The 16521-nt window shown below is 34.8% G+C and overlaps 1 protein-coding gene and 1 non-coding gene across 10 annotated transcripts in view; both read left to right on the top strand.

The window, feature by feature from the left end:
• The window catches only part of UBE3A (ubiquitin protein ligase E3A), a 103426-nt gene extending 87942 nt beyond the window's left edge, over positions 1-15484 (top strand). For all 9 annotated transcript variants that reach the window (XM_063088886.1, XM_063088887.1, XM_063088890.1 and 6 more), the window contains 2 exons: positions 12417-12560; positions 13580-15484. In XM_063088886.1, the coding sequence (XP_062944956.1) occupies positions 12417-12560; positions 13580-13700 (265 nt within the window). In that variant the 3' untranslated portion in view covers positions 13701-15484. The remainder of the gene's footprint in view (positions 1-12416; positions 12561-13579) is intronic.
• A 196-nt stretch (positions 15485-15680) lies between these two features.
• Positions 15681-15868, top strand: LOC134374490 (U2 spliceosomal RNA). Its single transcript, XR_010023329.1, has one exon. It is a non-coding gene; the product is annotated as a U2 spliceosomal RNA (small nuclear RNA).
• The last annotated feature ends 653 nt before the right edge of the window (positions 15869-16521 follow it).

Below are 16521 nucleotides of genomic sequence, written 5' to 3' on the forward strand. Positions count from 1 at the left end.
ATTCTTTAGGTCAACAGAATATTTTTAAGATTAATCCATGTTATTGCATTAATTTATAGTTCATGCTTTCTGTTGCAAAGTAGTATTGCATTATATGAATATACACAATTTGTTTATCCATTCTCCCAGTGGACAACTGGATTGTTTCCAGTTTAGAGCCATTATGAATAAAGCTGTCTTATTGTGGAAATTAGTGGCCATCTCAGTTGTTAGATTGACTGTCACAGTATCACAGTGCTTGTGTTCAAGTCATCCTTATTTTTCCTAAAAATGGCCACAAAATGCAATTCTGATATGCCAAAGAGAAGTCATAAAGTGCTTCCATTAAGGGGGAAGTTGAAATTTCTGAATAAACAAAGAGAAAAGGGTGCTAAGATTTACAGTAAGAATGAATCTTCTATCTGTGAAATTGTGAAGAAGGAAAAAGAAACTCATGCTAGTTTTGCTGTTGCACCTCAGACTACAAAATATACTGCCACGGTGCATGATAAATACTTATTTAAGATGGAAAAGGCATCCCATTTAAGGTTTGAAGACATGAACAGAAATGTGTTCCGCATGATGGCAGTCAGGTTTGGTACTTACTATTCATGGTTTCAGGCATCCATTGGGGGTTTTGGAACGGATCCCCACAGAAAAGGGTGGAATATGATATGAAGATCTTCAAAAAGTTCATGGAAGGATTCATATTATATTTTAATTCTTTTTCTCCACAAACTTTTTGAAGTACCCTTGTATATTCTAGATAAAAGGCCCATTTCTGTTATGTATTTTATGAATATTTTCTCCCAGTCTGTGATTTGCCTTTTCATTTTAAGTGTCTTTTGATGTGCAGAAATTATTGATTTTTTTGAAGTCCCATTTTTTTTATAGTGTTTTTTATATCCTGTTCTATCTTTGTCTAGCCCAAAGCCACAAACTTTTTTCTCTTATGTTTTTTTCTAATAGTAAAATATAGTTTTAGCTTTTACATTTAAGTCTATGAAGCAGCACAGGTAAATTTTTGTGGTACTATTAGGTAGTGGTGGTTGTTCATTTTTTTCCGTATATTTATCCGTTTGTTTCAGAACCATTTGTTAAAGAGACTTTCCTTTCCCCACTGAATTGCCTTTGCTCCTTTGTTGAAAATAATTTTATGTGTGAATCTTATGTCTATACAGACCATTCTGTTCCATTGATCTATTTGTTCTTTTGCCGAAACCATACTGTGTTGATTACTGTAGCTTTACAGAGCAAGTCTTCAAATCAGATGCTGTAAGTTTCTAACTTTTTCATTGTGCTAGATTACACCCCCACCGTGCCAGTGAGTTGTTACACATTCATTAGTGGATTTTGTATTTTGCCTGTTTTATTTCCATATAAATATTAGAATCCATTTATTAATTTCTACCAAAAAAGAGGAAAAAGCCTACTGAGATTTTTATTTGAGTTGTTATGATAGGGGTAGTTCAATTTGGTGAGAATCAACATTTCAACAATGTAGATTTCTTCCAATCCTTGAACGTGGTATATATCTCTTTTTATTTAGAACTTTGTTAGTTTCTCTCAGCATTGTTTTGTAGTTTTAGTGTTGAAGTTATGCACACTCTGGTTACAGAAAACTGAGTATTTTATATTTGTGATGCCCTTATAAATGTTGTTTTTAAATTTCACTTTTCAATTGTTTTCTGCCAATATCTAGAAATAAAATGGATTTTTGTGTATTGACCTTGTATCCTTCTAAATTCTCTTACTAGTTTTAGTAGTTTCTTAATAGATTCTTTAGGGGTTTCTATGTAAACAGTTATGTCATCTACAAATCAAAACAGGTTTACTTCTTTCCTTTTCCTTTCCATCTTTATGCCTTTTATTACTGTTTCTGTGTTGTACTGGCTAGTTCTTTGTTCCTGATCTTACAGAGTGTACAATATTTTACCATTAACTGTGATGTTAGCTGTAAATACAAAATTTTCATTTCTCTGGGATAAATACCAAGAGTGGAATTGTTTTTTTTTACTGTTGTGTTGAGAGTTCTTTATGTATTCTGGATGTACTAGTCTATCATTCCTCCACTGAATTGCTTTTTCATATATGTTAAAAACCAGTTGGGCATATTTGTGTAGGACTCTTTCTGGGATTTGTCTCTCTTCTCATCTCTGTTAGGTTTTGCTTCATGTATTTTGCGGCTCTTGTTTGATTTGTCCTCATGTAGAATCATGGTGTCTTTTTGGTGGATTGGTCCTTTATCATTATATAAGGTCTGTCTTTTATGTGCTATAATTTTCTTTGTTCTGAATCTGATATGAATATAAGCATTCCTGGGGTTTTTTTTTTCGTTTTTTGGGTTTTTTGGGTGGCTGGCCAATACTGGTAGCTGTACCTTTCTGGGTTTTTTTAAATTAATGTTTGCATTATCTGTTTTTCTCCATCATTTTACTTTCAAGCTATCTATGTTGCTGAATTTGAAATGAATTTTTTGTAAACCACATATAGTTGGGTCATTTTTGATCCACTCTGCCTTTTAATTGGTATATTTAGACCATTTATTTGTATTTAAGGCAGTTATTGATATTTTAAGGCTTATGTCTACATTTTATTATTTGTTTTCTCTTTCTTTTCTCTATTTTTAATTTTTTTTTTTTTTTTTTTTTTACTCTCCCATGGGTTGCTTTGTTACTTGCACATTGTTTAGGATTTATTTATAGCGTTTTTTTGTGTGTATTGTTTTGTATAGTTTTCTTCATGGCTGCCGTGGATATTACATTATAATATGTGGTTTATCACTGTTTGGTGGTATCAACACCACTTTGTAAGTGAAATGTGGAAATCTTGCTTTCATTTAAGTCTTTCCCCATTTTTAAATATTACTGTCTTGAGTATTAATGCTGTTACAATTTTTGTATCAGTTATCAAAATGTATGATATATAGAACTCATGAGGGGAATGGTATTCTGTTGTATGTACCCATATTTCTGCTGTTTCCATTCTTTTTTCCAAGATTCCATCTTATATTACTTACCCAATTTTCAAAGGCAGTTTAATCTCCTTTGTCTGAAGATGACTTACTTTTCCCTTTGTTTCTGAAGAGTGGCTTCTTTTAAGCTATACGGGGTTTGCTGAGCCTCTTGAAGCTGCAGGTTTGTGTCTTTTGCCGAACATGGAAAGTTCTTGCCATTATTTCTTCAGATATTCTTTCAGCCCCACTCTTTTCCTCTCCTTTCTGGGCCTGTAATGATACAAATGTTTAGTCATTTGTTATTGTTCCATGTGTAGCTGAAGCTTAGTTCATTTTGTCTATTTTCTCTCTTTTGTTCAGATTCTATCCTCTGTCATCTTCACTATACTGTTGAGCCCATCTAATAACTATTTTTCTCTTATATTTTTTAGGCCTGTAATTTCCATTTGGCTCTTTTGTTGTAACTTCTCTTCGCTGAGGTTTCTATTGCTACATTTGTGAAACAGTAGAACTTGTGGAATCATTTTACGATGACTGCATTAAAATCCTTGTCAAATAATTCCAACATCTTAATCATTTCAGAAAGTGTTGGTGTCAGTTGATTTTCTTTCTGTCACATAATTTTCCTGGTTCAGGGTATGACAGGTGATTTTTGGATTGTATCTTGGATGTTCTGGCTATTATGTCAGGAGACTTGGGGTCCTATTTACATTTTTTACTTTAGCACGCAGTCATTCTGTTTAGGTTTAGCATGCTAGTCCTGACATATTTTTGTGAGTTGTGGTTTCAATGACAATTTAGTTTTCAGAACATTTGGGGTGCTGTTTTGATTTGCTTGGTTTATCTCATTCCATTAGGACTCCCACTAGAACCTGCTGGTGCTGCTTTAGGGGACTTTTTCTCCAAGGTGAGCTGTGAGTGGTCCTTTGGGTGGCGGAAGATCACCTCCACAAACTCACTCTGGATTGCAGAGTGCTTCATGAGCCTTTTGCCTCTTGTGGCAGGATCCCCTTTGGTGGGTGTCTCTGGCACTGACCTTGGTATCTCTGGGCCGGGAGGGGACTCTGAGGCTCACAGGGAAGGAGAACAGGGCCAGAACCAATTATGGCAGAATTCCCATGCCAGTGCTTAGCACCACTGTGTGTCTGGATCAGAGAGTCTCAGGCATAGCTGCATTTCTTTTTGATTCTTAAGATTTTTTCTTCTATCTTGTTTCTAGGGTATTATCATTGTGCTTTTTTCACCCGTATGTTTCTACTAGTTTTAGTTTCTTTATATTTGACAGGATTTTTTTCTTTTATTTCTAATTACTCCTTAGCTCTGTCTCATCTTCTGAAATCTTTCTTTTCTTCAGTTATCCTTGTTCTGAAATTTTCCATTTCTGATTTAACTATTCTTTCATATCCTCTATTTTTGAAATTTCTTTTAGCTCAATTTGAAAATTTTTTTTTAACAGTTTTTACCTGTTTTATTGGCATATCTTTGGTGTAATTTTTTTCTCTTTGAGGACATAATTCCCATGCTCATGCATATACTCCTCTAATTATAACTTGTTTAGTGTTTCACTGTGATCTTTTTGCTCATTTTTTTGTAAGTTAAATGAGTTTCTCATGCTTGTAAGAAGAAGAGATGGATCGAGATAGCTTTACTTGCTTAGAGGAGGGCTCTATGTTTGTTTTTGTAAAATGATAAAAAATATGGCCTTCTGCTTTCTGAAATTGCCTCCTTTATTCTCCTTCCCCACATACATTTGAACTTTCCTTTGTCTTTATTATCTTTGATCTGGTCTGTTTGAACATTGTTCCCAGCAGTTTCTCCTCTGTGGGAGGTTTGTTTTGGAAGGGGTTTTGGTGTTCAAGACTTTTAAGGGCCCAGAACCTATTGTGTCATGACCCCTTCGCAGTCATCTGCAAATTAGGTCCGTAGAACTCCCTCTAACTTTTAGTGGCTGTTCTCAAATTGGCCTGTGCTTTCCAGGGGGTTGGTGATTTTGAAGTTCTCTTATAGTTAGGGCTATAAGAAACTCAGTTACCTTGCCTCTGCTTCCTCACCTACTGATGCTGTTACCAACCAGGTCTAGCTGTCATTGCTTTGTTCTTAACCACTGACATGTGAGGGTACAAGGGGGGACACCTGTCCAGTTGTGTTGGAGATAATGTCTTCAGGTCTTTGATTTTCCCATCCAGTTTACTCTTTTTGTGGGGAGATTGGGAAGAAAAAAAAGCAAAAAACAAAACTGTGTCACTGCTGCTATCATTTTTCCAGAACCCCTTGTCTGTCTTTTACATGATTTTAATATCTACTAGTATCATTACCTGAATCTGTTATTTCACTGGGGTTGCAAAATGGTAATTTGAAAAAATGTTTTTCATCTGTTCTGCGTATGAGTCTATACCTGCCATTCTTTTTCCTCATCAGTGGGTGCTACTTGATTACCTTGAAAAACAGTTCTCCTGAAAAGGCATGATAAAATGTATTTAAGTTTTTTAGGGTATGGAGTTAATGTAATAATTTCAGTAGTGGCAATTGAATTTGGTGTTTTGGTTGGTTTTTGCCTTCTGTTTTTTAATGTTATGAATTCATGGATATTTTTATATTTAATGTTTTCACAGTCATTACTCATAACGATATTCAAATTGCTTGGCCTTGGTATGCTTTTAACATGATCCTACTGGATTTTGGAATTTTTGCCTCACCTTGAACATTCTTGGTCTTGGGCCTAGAATAAACATTTTTATAAGAGATTATTGGGGTATGGCATTTACAAGTCACATTTTGGGCCCAAGGTCAGGCCTTTGCTATTGAATGTTATTACTTGTAGGCCTTTTCAGGAGACAGAGCTGGGAAGAAATATTTCATAATATATACTGGAAAATCACCCCATATCAATGCAGATGTATCTTCCAGGTTCTTTTGTCTGGTTGAATACTGCTGCATTTTGTGGAGGCAGCATACATTATTAATATTCATGGATATTGGGTTATTTCTAACCTTTTGCTATTACCTAATGGCAGTAGTAATGTTACAGTGAGTCCTCTTATGCCTGTATTATTCCATACATAAGTAGGCTATCATTAAATTAAATTGCTAGAAGTGGGATTGTTGCATTAAATGGTAGATTCGTATGTAATTTTGCTAGATACTGCTAAATTCTCTTTACAGAAATGTAACATTTTGCATTCCCCCCATTAGTATATAAGAGTACCTCTTTTCCTACAACTTCCCAAACAGAATATGTTGTTAAACTTGGATGTTTACTTATCTGCCAATTGAGAAATGGTATTTTAGTGTAGTTATAATTTGAGTTTACCTCATAATGAATGAGGACGGGCATCTTTTCTTGTACTTAAGAGCTATTTATATTTTTTATATACTCTTTTGCTCATTTTGCTGCTCAGTTATTGGTCATTTTCTTCATTTTTAGAAACTTTATATATATTAGGGAGATAGCCTTTTAACTCAGAAATTTGCAAATATTTTTTTCCCAGTTTGTCATTTGTCCTTTGACTTTGCTTATAGGGTTTTTTTGCCAAGTGAAAGCTTTTTATGTAGTTAACTATTAATTTTTTCCATTATTCTGCTTTGATATGTATTTCTTTAATTTTATTTTATTCATTTTCTTTTTTTGTTTCTAGACTCTGTATCCTCAATAGAAATTGGTCATCTTATAAATTAGCCTTTGGTCACCTTATAAATTAGTCTTTATTTTGCATATTTCTTCCCCATCTTTGCATATCCTCATTTTGATTCCTGACTCCTCCATCTCTCTCTGAGTTTTGTATTTCTGTTCTTTTCCTATCTGCCCTTGCATTTTCCCTTCATCTGGAATGTAGTGTTACAGGTTTCCCATTGTCCGTTATTGAATTTTTCTGGTGTACTTTTGTTTGCCAAAAAGTTTTGCTTCTCATTTGCTAGACTTTTTTGTAATATCTTCATTCAGACTTCTGAATTTTGTTTTTATTTTTTATATTTCTGTATGTTGTTTTTTTCTGGACCTGCTGTTAGATCTCATGGGGGAGTGGGGAGGAGTTTGGGTAGCTTTAGTGGTCTCTCAGTTGAAGGCACCCCCCTCTTTTGTTGCAATAGTAAGAGCAGTTTCTTTGATACATCGTTCTGTTTTATGTGGTTCAGCACCTTCTGATTCTTCAGTTCCATTTTGCTTAATTAAGGCCTCTTTTCATCAGCCAGTTCCATCCCTTTATAGCCAGAAGCTGCTTTCAAGAGACACCTCTGCCTCCCAAGGTACCCCCTTTCTCTTCAGGCCTGATGCCTTCCTGAGACTGCCATTTCTGGTCCCAGGTACTTTCCCACAGCCCTTCCTCTTAACCACTCTGTTGCCAGTGCTGTAACCTGCTTGCCCTTAGTAGTTTTCTCTTAAGAGTGGACTCTGGCCTTCTGGGGTGAACCCTCACCAGTGTTATTCAGCACACCCTGCCCTTTTACATAACCCCTCCTGGACTCTGCTATCGTGGACTCAAGTGCTAACTCTGCTGGTCTCAGGTGTTGCTTTCCTCACTTATATGACATTGGGAGTTTATTGCTCTATCTCCTAGGTTTACTCTAGGTATAGGTTATGGATGTTTTTATTTTACTTCCTCTAATTTTTGTTCTGGATAGATTTTAGGAGATGTGAGCAGGATGTAATCCATGTAGCCATTACTTTTATTTAGAAACCTGGAAGCCTCTTTTCCTCTTCACCTTTCTAAATAGATGCATACTTGTTTAATTCAAAATTTTAGTATAACATTTGACACTTATAGGAAGAGAAGAATATTGTTCAGTAATTCTTTTCATTCTATGAAATTGATAGTAAGTTCTAATTTTTTAAGTTCTAAACAGCTCCTTAATGATATAGCCAGACTGGTCACTGCTGTTTGCACCACTGCTAATCTGCCACCTTCTTCACGATCTGTCTCCCCTTCTCAAGAGTGCTCATCAATATGCTTACTCAGGTGTAGCTGACTTAGTCAGGCATCAGAGCACTCCAGTGTGAGGAGGCTTTATTACCACCCACTTCAGAGCAGTTATTATGCCCTGACAGAGGGCTCAGAGCTACAGTAGATATTTTTCCCTTGCCAGCCACCTCCAAAGGAATGACGTAAACTGACTTTTGATTTCTTTCCTTCTTAACTGGTAGATGCTCCAGCAATGCAAGTTCCACGTCCAATTTCCTTTTGCTGTTGTGTTTCTTTATTGCTTCCTCTGGGTGAATGGTAGAGTGGCAGGGATGGGAAGTGGCGAGAGATTGCAGAAAGCCGAAAAGTCCAATAAAGAAGTCCAATGAATTTATGTCAGAATAATGGCATAGTAGCAATAAAAATGCCAGCATTTTGGTAATAAAAGTAATATACTGAAATACTAGAATAGCAAAAACTAGAATTGTAGTTACTGATTTGGGAAGTGTGATATTCTCTGCCAAGATTTGGAGTGAACTTTTCAAATATTAAGATGCATTCTATAACCAACTAAAAATGCTTTTAATTTATTTTTTAAATCTTGAAATTTCTTAGCTGTTAATTAATGTATATATTAGTTTTATAGATACCTCTTTATTCAAACAAGGAGGCCAAGATTGCTCTTCATGTGCTTGCATTTTGTTTTTTATAACTCAGAATAACCTGTCATTATAAAATAACTTTCATTACTAGGTTTTAGGAATGTCATGGGTTAAATCATTCTTTTAAAATAACTGCATATGGTAGAAATGTCAGAAAATTCTCCCCCTTCATACACAGCACACACAACTTGATAAAAGTATTCTAACTCATATAAAAATTGTATACTTTTGTATTACTATTAGGTACTCGTTGTTTTGTTGTTGTTTCATTTTGTTTTTCTCTTTTGTCCTTAATCTGTACTGCTTTTTCTCCACAAAGTTGAGTAAGGGCATGGGCTTAAAAAAAAAGAAGAGAGAAGACCCAAATAACAAAAATCAGAAATGGAAAAGGAGACATTACAGTTGATAACAAAGAAATACAAAGAATCATTACAGACTGTTATAAACAACTGTACGCCAACAAATTTGAAAACCTGGGAGAAATGGATAAATGTTTGACATATACAGACTACCAAGACTGAACCAAGAAGAAATAGAAAACCTGAACAGGCCAATAACAAGCAATGAGATGGAAACAGTATTAAGCAGTCTCCCAACAAAGAAAGTTTAGGACCAGATGGCTTTACTGCTGACTTCTACAGATGTTTGAAGAGGAATTAAGACCAGTTTTCTTCAAACTATTCCAAAAAATTGAAACAGAGGCCATTTTCCTAAACTCATTCTATGAGGCCAGCATCACCCTGATACCAAAACCAAAGATACAACAAAAAAAAAGAAAACTACAGACCAATATCTCTGATGAACATAGACACAAAAATCCTCAATAAAATACTAGCAGTCAGAATGCAGGAACACATCAAAAAAATTATACACATGATTTAAGTTTGATTCATTCCAGGGATGCAAGGATGGTTCAACATACACAAGTCAATAAATGTGATACACCACATAAACAAAATCAAGGACAAAAACCATGTGATTATCTCAATAGATGCAGAAAAAGCATCTGGCAAAATTCAACATCCTTCATGATAATGACCCTCAGCGAATTAGTTTAGAAGGAAAGTGTTTCAACACAGTAAAAGCCATATATGACAAACCCACCGCCAGTATCATCCTGAATGGAGAAAAACTGAAAACTTTTCCCTTAAAAATGGGAACAAGACAAGGATGCTCACTCTCAACACTCCTCTTTAACACAGTATTGAAAGTACTAGCCAGAGTAATCAGGGAAGAGAAGGAAATAAAGGGCATCCAGATTGGAAAAGATGAAGTCAAACTGTCCCTCTTTGCAGATGACATGATCCTATGTATAGGAAAACCTAAAGACTGTACCAAAAAAACTCTTAGAGCTGATAAATGATTTCATTGAGGTTGCAGGTTACAAAATCAGCATGCAAAAATCAGTAGCTTTTTTTGTACTGTGAGGACAAACTAGCCCAGGAAAAAGAATTCAAGAAAACAAGCCCATTTCCAATAGTCACACACACAAAAAAAAACCCACCTAGGAATCAATTTAACCATGGAGGTGAAAGATCTATAGAATGAGAAGTACAAAACACTACTGAAAGAAATTAAAGAGGACACAAAAAGATGGAAAGACGTTCCATGCTCTTGGACTGGAAGTATCAACATTGTGAAAATGTGCATACTACGCAAAGTGATCTACAGAATCAGTGCAATCCCCCTCAAAATGTAAATAATATTCTTCACAGAAATAGAACAAACAATCCTAACATTCACATGGAACATCAAAAGACCCCAAATAGCCAAAGCAATCCTGAGCAAAAAAAAAATAATTCTGGAGACATTACACTGCCTGACTTCAAATTATAGTACAAAGCTATAGTAACCAAAACAACATGGTACTGGCATAAAAACAGACACTCAAACCAGTGGAAGAGAATAGAGAACCCAGAAATCAACCCTATTATTTACAGGCAACTGATCTTCAACAAAGTCACCAAGAACATATATTGGTGAAAGGATTACCTCCTATATAAGTGGTGCTGGGAAAACTGGACATCCATAGGTAGAAGAATGAAACTAGATGTGTACCTCTCACCATATGCCAAAATCAACTCAAATGGATTAAAAGACATATATATAAGATCCAAAAATATAAAACTACTAAAGGAACATAGAGGAAACACTTCAGGAAGTAGGACTGGGCAAAGACTTTATGAACAAGACCCCAAAAGCACCACCAACAAAAGAAAAAAAGAAATGGGATTATATCAAAAGAAACAGTTAACAGAGCAATAAGACAATCTACAGGATGAGAGAAAATATTCACAAACTGTGTATTTCAACAAGGGATTAATATCCAGAATATACAGTGGGAAAAAAAACCCAATTAAAAAATGGACAAAGGAGCTGAACAGGCATTTCTCAAAGGAAGATGTGCAAATGGCCAACAGACATATGAAAAAATGTTCAACATCACTAAGTATCAGGGAAATTCAAATCAAAACCACACTGAGATGTTAACTGGCCATTATCAAAAAGACAGAATAACAAATGCTGATGAGGATGTGAAGAAAGAGGAACCCTCTCACACAGTTGGTGGGACTATAAATTAGTGTAGTTGGACAACACTATCGAGGTTCCTCAAACAACTACAGGTAGAATTGCCATGCAATCCAGCAGTCTCACTGCTGTGTATATACCCAAAGGAATGGAAATCATTGTGCCGAAGACATACCTACACTCCCGTGTTTATTGCAGCTCTGTTTACAGCAGCTAAGAGTTGGAACCAACCTAATGACCATCGACGGATGACTGGATAAAGAATATTTGGTATATATACACAATGGAATACTGCCATTTGCATCAACATGGATGAACTTACAGAAATCATGTTAAGTGAAATAAGCCAGGCACAAAGAAATAATGCATGTCCTCACCCGTAAGTGGGAGCTTAAAAAAAAGAAAGATATAACAATTCCAATAATTCCCAAAAGGAGAGAAGGGAGCTGAGGCTACTAGAGGTGGAAAAGGGGCAAGGGGTTTGGGATAAATTGGTGAATTTACATTGTGTAATGGTAAAATAAAAAAATGATACAAAATAAAAAGAAAACTGAGGGTGAGTTGTAGTGGAGGGTGGGTAACCAACCTAAGTATGCATCAACGGAAGATGGATGTCTGTCTTTAAGTCTGTATGAAAAGTAATGAAGTACCTCTACATGTCTTTCCATAAATAACTCAAAACATAATGTAAAAGGGGAAAAAGGAATTTCGAGATGGATATACACAACATGACAGATGCCATTTTTATTATTTTCAAAGCCATGGAAAACCATCCTCTTCCCTGATGCTCAGATAGATGAGCCACGTCAGAACATTGTCAGAGAGCACTGCTTATGTTTTCCTGACTCTACCACAAGATTTTTATCTATATCTATCTATATATACATTTCTCAGTATAAGAAACTTCTCAAACCATAGTTTGTAAAACAAGGAAAAAATCTGTATTATTGCAATAATGAACATCTAGTTTTAAATGGGGGGGGGGGGTGGATGGAAAGGAACGATGAATAAGTAACATACATACCCAAAGGCATCTGTAATTTTTCACAGTATTCCTTTCAGTCTTATTCAGTTTTCAGGATTTTGTCTTTTGTTTGTTACTACATATTGTGATTATACCATAGTTTACATAATCATTTTCTATCATTAGACGCTTCGATTTCCCCAGGTTTTTACTGTCATGAATAATGTAATAATGAACATAAGTTTTTATGTATTTAGAACTGCTTCCTTAAGTGGAATTACCAAGTCACTGGAATGAATCTTTAGAAGTCCTGATATAAAGCTCAAAGTTGTTTTATCTCCTAATGTGTTTTAATACAAATCATAAGCTTATGTTAGTGCCAATTATAATGAATGCCAAACTAAAGTCAGTATTGTATCTTTTCTCATTAGGGAGTTCTGGGAAATCGTTCACTCATTTACAGATGAGCAGAAAAGACTCTTCTTGCAGTTTACAACAGGCACAGACAGAGCACCTGTGGGAGGACTAGGAAAATTAAAGATGATTATAGCCAAAAATGGCCCAGATACAGAGCGGTAACTATTAAATTGTGACTATATACCTACCAAAAGCGTTGCATTACATATCACACACGAGTGAACTCTCCTTGTCGCTTCTTAATACTTTTGCAGTTTTGTATAGGAATTACCAAATCAGATGAAACATTAGTTGAGAGAGTATTTTGCTGTTATTGTTTGAAGGAACTTTTTAAGAACTGGCCTAGTTAAAAATTATTATGGGGCTCATATTGGTTTGGAATTTTTCAAATTAGTATGATTCATTCATTTTTTCAGTTCACAATTTGTTAATTGAAAGCTATATTGTATAATAATATATTTAGGATGGTTGAATCGAGGCTCAGGAGATTGTTGAGCATTAGATTATACTAGATTCCCTAGTTTTGTAATTTTGGCATTTAATTGTATTCTCTTTCCATTGTATAACTCAGTATTTTGGGGGGATAGGGACCATACATGAGAAGTAGCATATTTAATGGTTTAAGTGTATAGATACAATTCTATTAGTATTTATTCTATATTATTTAGTACAACATGGAGTTAATGTAAATTTATTTATATTTATCAAATCATTTTCATAGTCCTGTTGCCCCCAGTATTTCTAATAAGCATTAAAGAACACAGACTTTGAAATCTTAAAAACCAAGTTTGAATATGTTCTCCATCTTAATAAGTTACTTAACATCTCAGTGACTTAAATTCTAAAGTAAGTTTACTGATGCCATTGTGTAGGTTTGTTGTGAGAAGATTTATTTAAATGATCTATGTGGGTAGAGTACCTAAAACAATATCTGGTATGTAGTAATAACTCAGTGGATGCAGTATGTTATCATCATTAGCACTGAGTAATTTATAGAGTAAAGATAGACTTATTCTTGGTATTTACATGCAGAAAGTTTATGTATATAGTTTTGTTAATGTATAGTTTGCATTACAAATCATCTCAGCTGTATACATCACCTAAAAACAGGAGCATTTAACATTGAGCATATTTCCCATGACTTATTTTCCTGTTTTTCTCCTTTCTCTCTATTTAGGTTACCTACATCTCATACTTGCTTTAATGTCCTTTTACTTCCGGAATATTCAAGCAAAGAAAAACTTAAAGAGAGATTGCTGAAGGCCATCACATATGCCAAAGGATTTGGCATGCTGTAAAAACAAAACAAAACAAAAAGAAAAAGAGAAAGAAGAAAAAAAGAAAAAAAAAATTTAAGAAATATAACAAGAGGGATAAATTTGGTGGTGATAGTGTCCCAGTACAAAAAGGCTGTAAGATAGTGAATCACAGTAGTCACCTATGTCTGTGCCTCCCTTCTTTATTGGGGACATGTGGGCTGGAACAGCACATTTCAGCTACATATATGAACAAATCCTTTATTATTATTATAATTATTTTTTCTGTGAAAGTGTTACATATTCTTTCACTTGTATGTACAGAGAGGTTTTTCTGAGTATTTATTTTAAGGGTTAAATCACTTTTGCTTGTGTTAATTACTGCTTGAGGTTGAGCCTTTTTGAGTATTTAAAAAATATATACCAACAAAACTATTCTCCCAAGGAAAATATTGCCACCATTTTTAGACCATGTAACCTTCAAATATGTGCTATTTTTTGTCCCTGTATCTAACTCAAATCAGGAACTGTATTTTTTTTTTTTTTTAATGGTTTTTGCTTTTGAAACTTGAACTCTTGGAAACAGTGTGATGCAATTATTGCTGTTCTAGCCCCCAAAGAGTTTTCTGTGCAAACCTTGAGAATCAATAAAGATGGAAGGGAGAACTTGGAATGTTTTAACTGCAGCCCTCAGAACTTTACTTTAGTAACAGCACAACAAATTAAAAACAACTCATGCCGCAGTATTTTGTCTTCATGTGTCTTGCAATGAAATGTTTCAGTAGCCAATCCTCTTAGTATATGAAAGGACAGGGATTTTGTTGTTGTTGTTGTTGTTGTTGTTTTAAGTTTACTGGGGAAAGTGCATTTGGCCAAATGAAATGGTAGTCAAGCCTATTGCAACAAAGTTAGGAAGTTTGTTGTTCATTATAAACTAAAAGCATGTGAAAGTGCACTTAAAATAAACTTTTTATTAATTACTTATTACCTAGATTTTAAATAGACAATCCAAAGTCCCCTCGTGTTGCCATCATCTTGTTTAACCAGCCATTTTATCAAGGCACGTGATCAGTGTTGCAACATATTGGAAAGGATATCTACTGTGCCTTGCGTTACTTAATCATACAGTAAGCAGACTTGGAAATAAATGGAACTATTATGCCTCAGAATTACATTGTATATCCCCAAAGATTGAATTTTACTTCAAAAAGTAAGTGTTAAAGATTACTTTCATGTACTATGGAAAAGTTCAAATAGGTTTAAATTACTGGATATTCAGAAATAAGTAGTTTCTTTCCTGGTCTTCTGTGTCTGTGATGTTAATTTCTTTTACTGCATTATAAAATAAAAGGATTATGTATTTTTAACTAAGGAGAGACATACTGATATATCCTTCTACTACAAGCTATAGCTAATGTGCTGAGCTTGTGCCTTGATTGTTTTAAGTGATTACTGCAGATCAACCTGATGATTTGTTTGAAATTGGCAGGAAAAATACAGCTTCAAAATATAGTTTTCAGATCATTGGAGGGGAAAAAGGATGTCTTTCAGGATTATATTAATTCTTTTAGTAATTGAGATGAACTGTTATGTACCATAATGCTTAATAAAACAGTGTCATTTTGCATCATAATTTAGTGGAAAAGAAGACAATGCTTTCCATATGTGATAAAGTAACATGGGGTTTTTCTGGGCCAGCCTTTGGAACACTTAAGGTATGTACACTACTTGGATGCAAGGGACCTTCATGCAACTAGTCATCTTAAAGGGCCTCTCATCCATTGTGCTTCTTGTATATAATTAAAGTGAGAAGAGGAAAAATCAAATACTTGGGATGTTTTATATAATAAACTCATGAAGAAATTTGTGCTCTTCAGTTTGCAAGTGTATTATCACTACAGTATTGAAGTTCTACAATTGTAATAACATAGCCATATGAAAAGTTTTTAAATGATAATTGAATGTAGATGCAGAATTCACATCAAATTGACTTTAAACAAAGAGTCAGAGATAAACCTACCTATTGCTTCTTGGTCTTTTGGCTAAGATCAAGTAGTGTATCTGTTATCAATTTAATATCTGATACATGCTCTATCTGAGGGAAATATATTAAATAGGGTTTTGGAGCTGGGAGATGGAATAGGAGCTTTGTCTGTCCACTCCACGCATTGACCTGGTATTGCAGTACTTTTAGGAATAGTGTACCCCCTGGGGGTTCAAAAATAAACCTACCCATAAAAATGTTTTAAGTGAAAAAAAAGTCATCAACAGTACAGACTAGCTGCTCTCAATTGCTTAGTAATTAATTATGCTGGGCGTGTTATTTCTTTTATCATCATTGCCTTTTCACTACTCTTTACTAGAATGTCACAATAATATCTTAAGGAAGAGGAAAACTATAGAAATCTTGACTGTAGTGGCTACTTCCTCTATTCCAAATGTTATATTATAAAAGTACTTTTTTGCCCAGATATTCTCTTACGTATTTTGGTTTCCTTTGAATTGGCGCACAATCTCCAGGAAGCTCTGGGGAAGCGGGCTTCGGGATGGGAGAATGAACCATAAACTAGAGTAATTGGCTTTCCAAATAAAATGTAAGCTTTCTCTTACCTTTTATTATCATAGAACACTTCAAACATAAAGACACAGCCTGCAGCCAAGCTTTTCTGGAGCCTGCAGCTCCAGCAAATGAGTTGGGTGTCCTGGCCCTATATACTTTTCTTGGCTGTGGTTAATTGTGTGACAAAATCCAATGATGACTTCTTTAGCTTTATTTTGGGATGTAGGGAGATAAAAAGAAACTTGAAAATGATGCTTCAAATATATATAGAGAACTTGCTGATGTTATTTATCCCCCCTTGGC

The sequence above is a fragment of the Cynocephalus volans genome, chromosome 3, assembly GCF_027409185.1.
Source record: "Cynocephalus volans isolate mCynVol1 chromosome 3, mCynVol1.pri, whole genome shotgun sequence".
In the NCBI taxonomy this organism is placed as follows: Eukaryota; Metazoa; Chordata; class Mammalia; order Dermoptera; family Cynocephalidae; genus Cynocephalus; species Cynocephalus volans.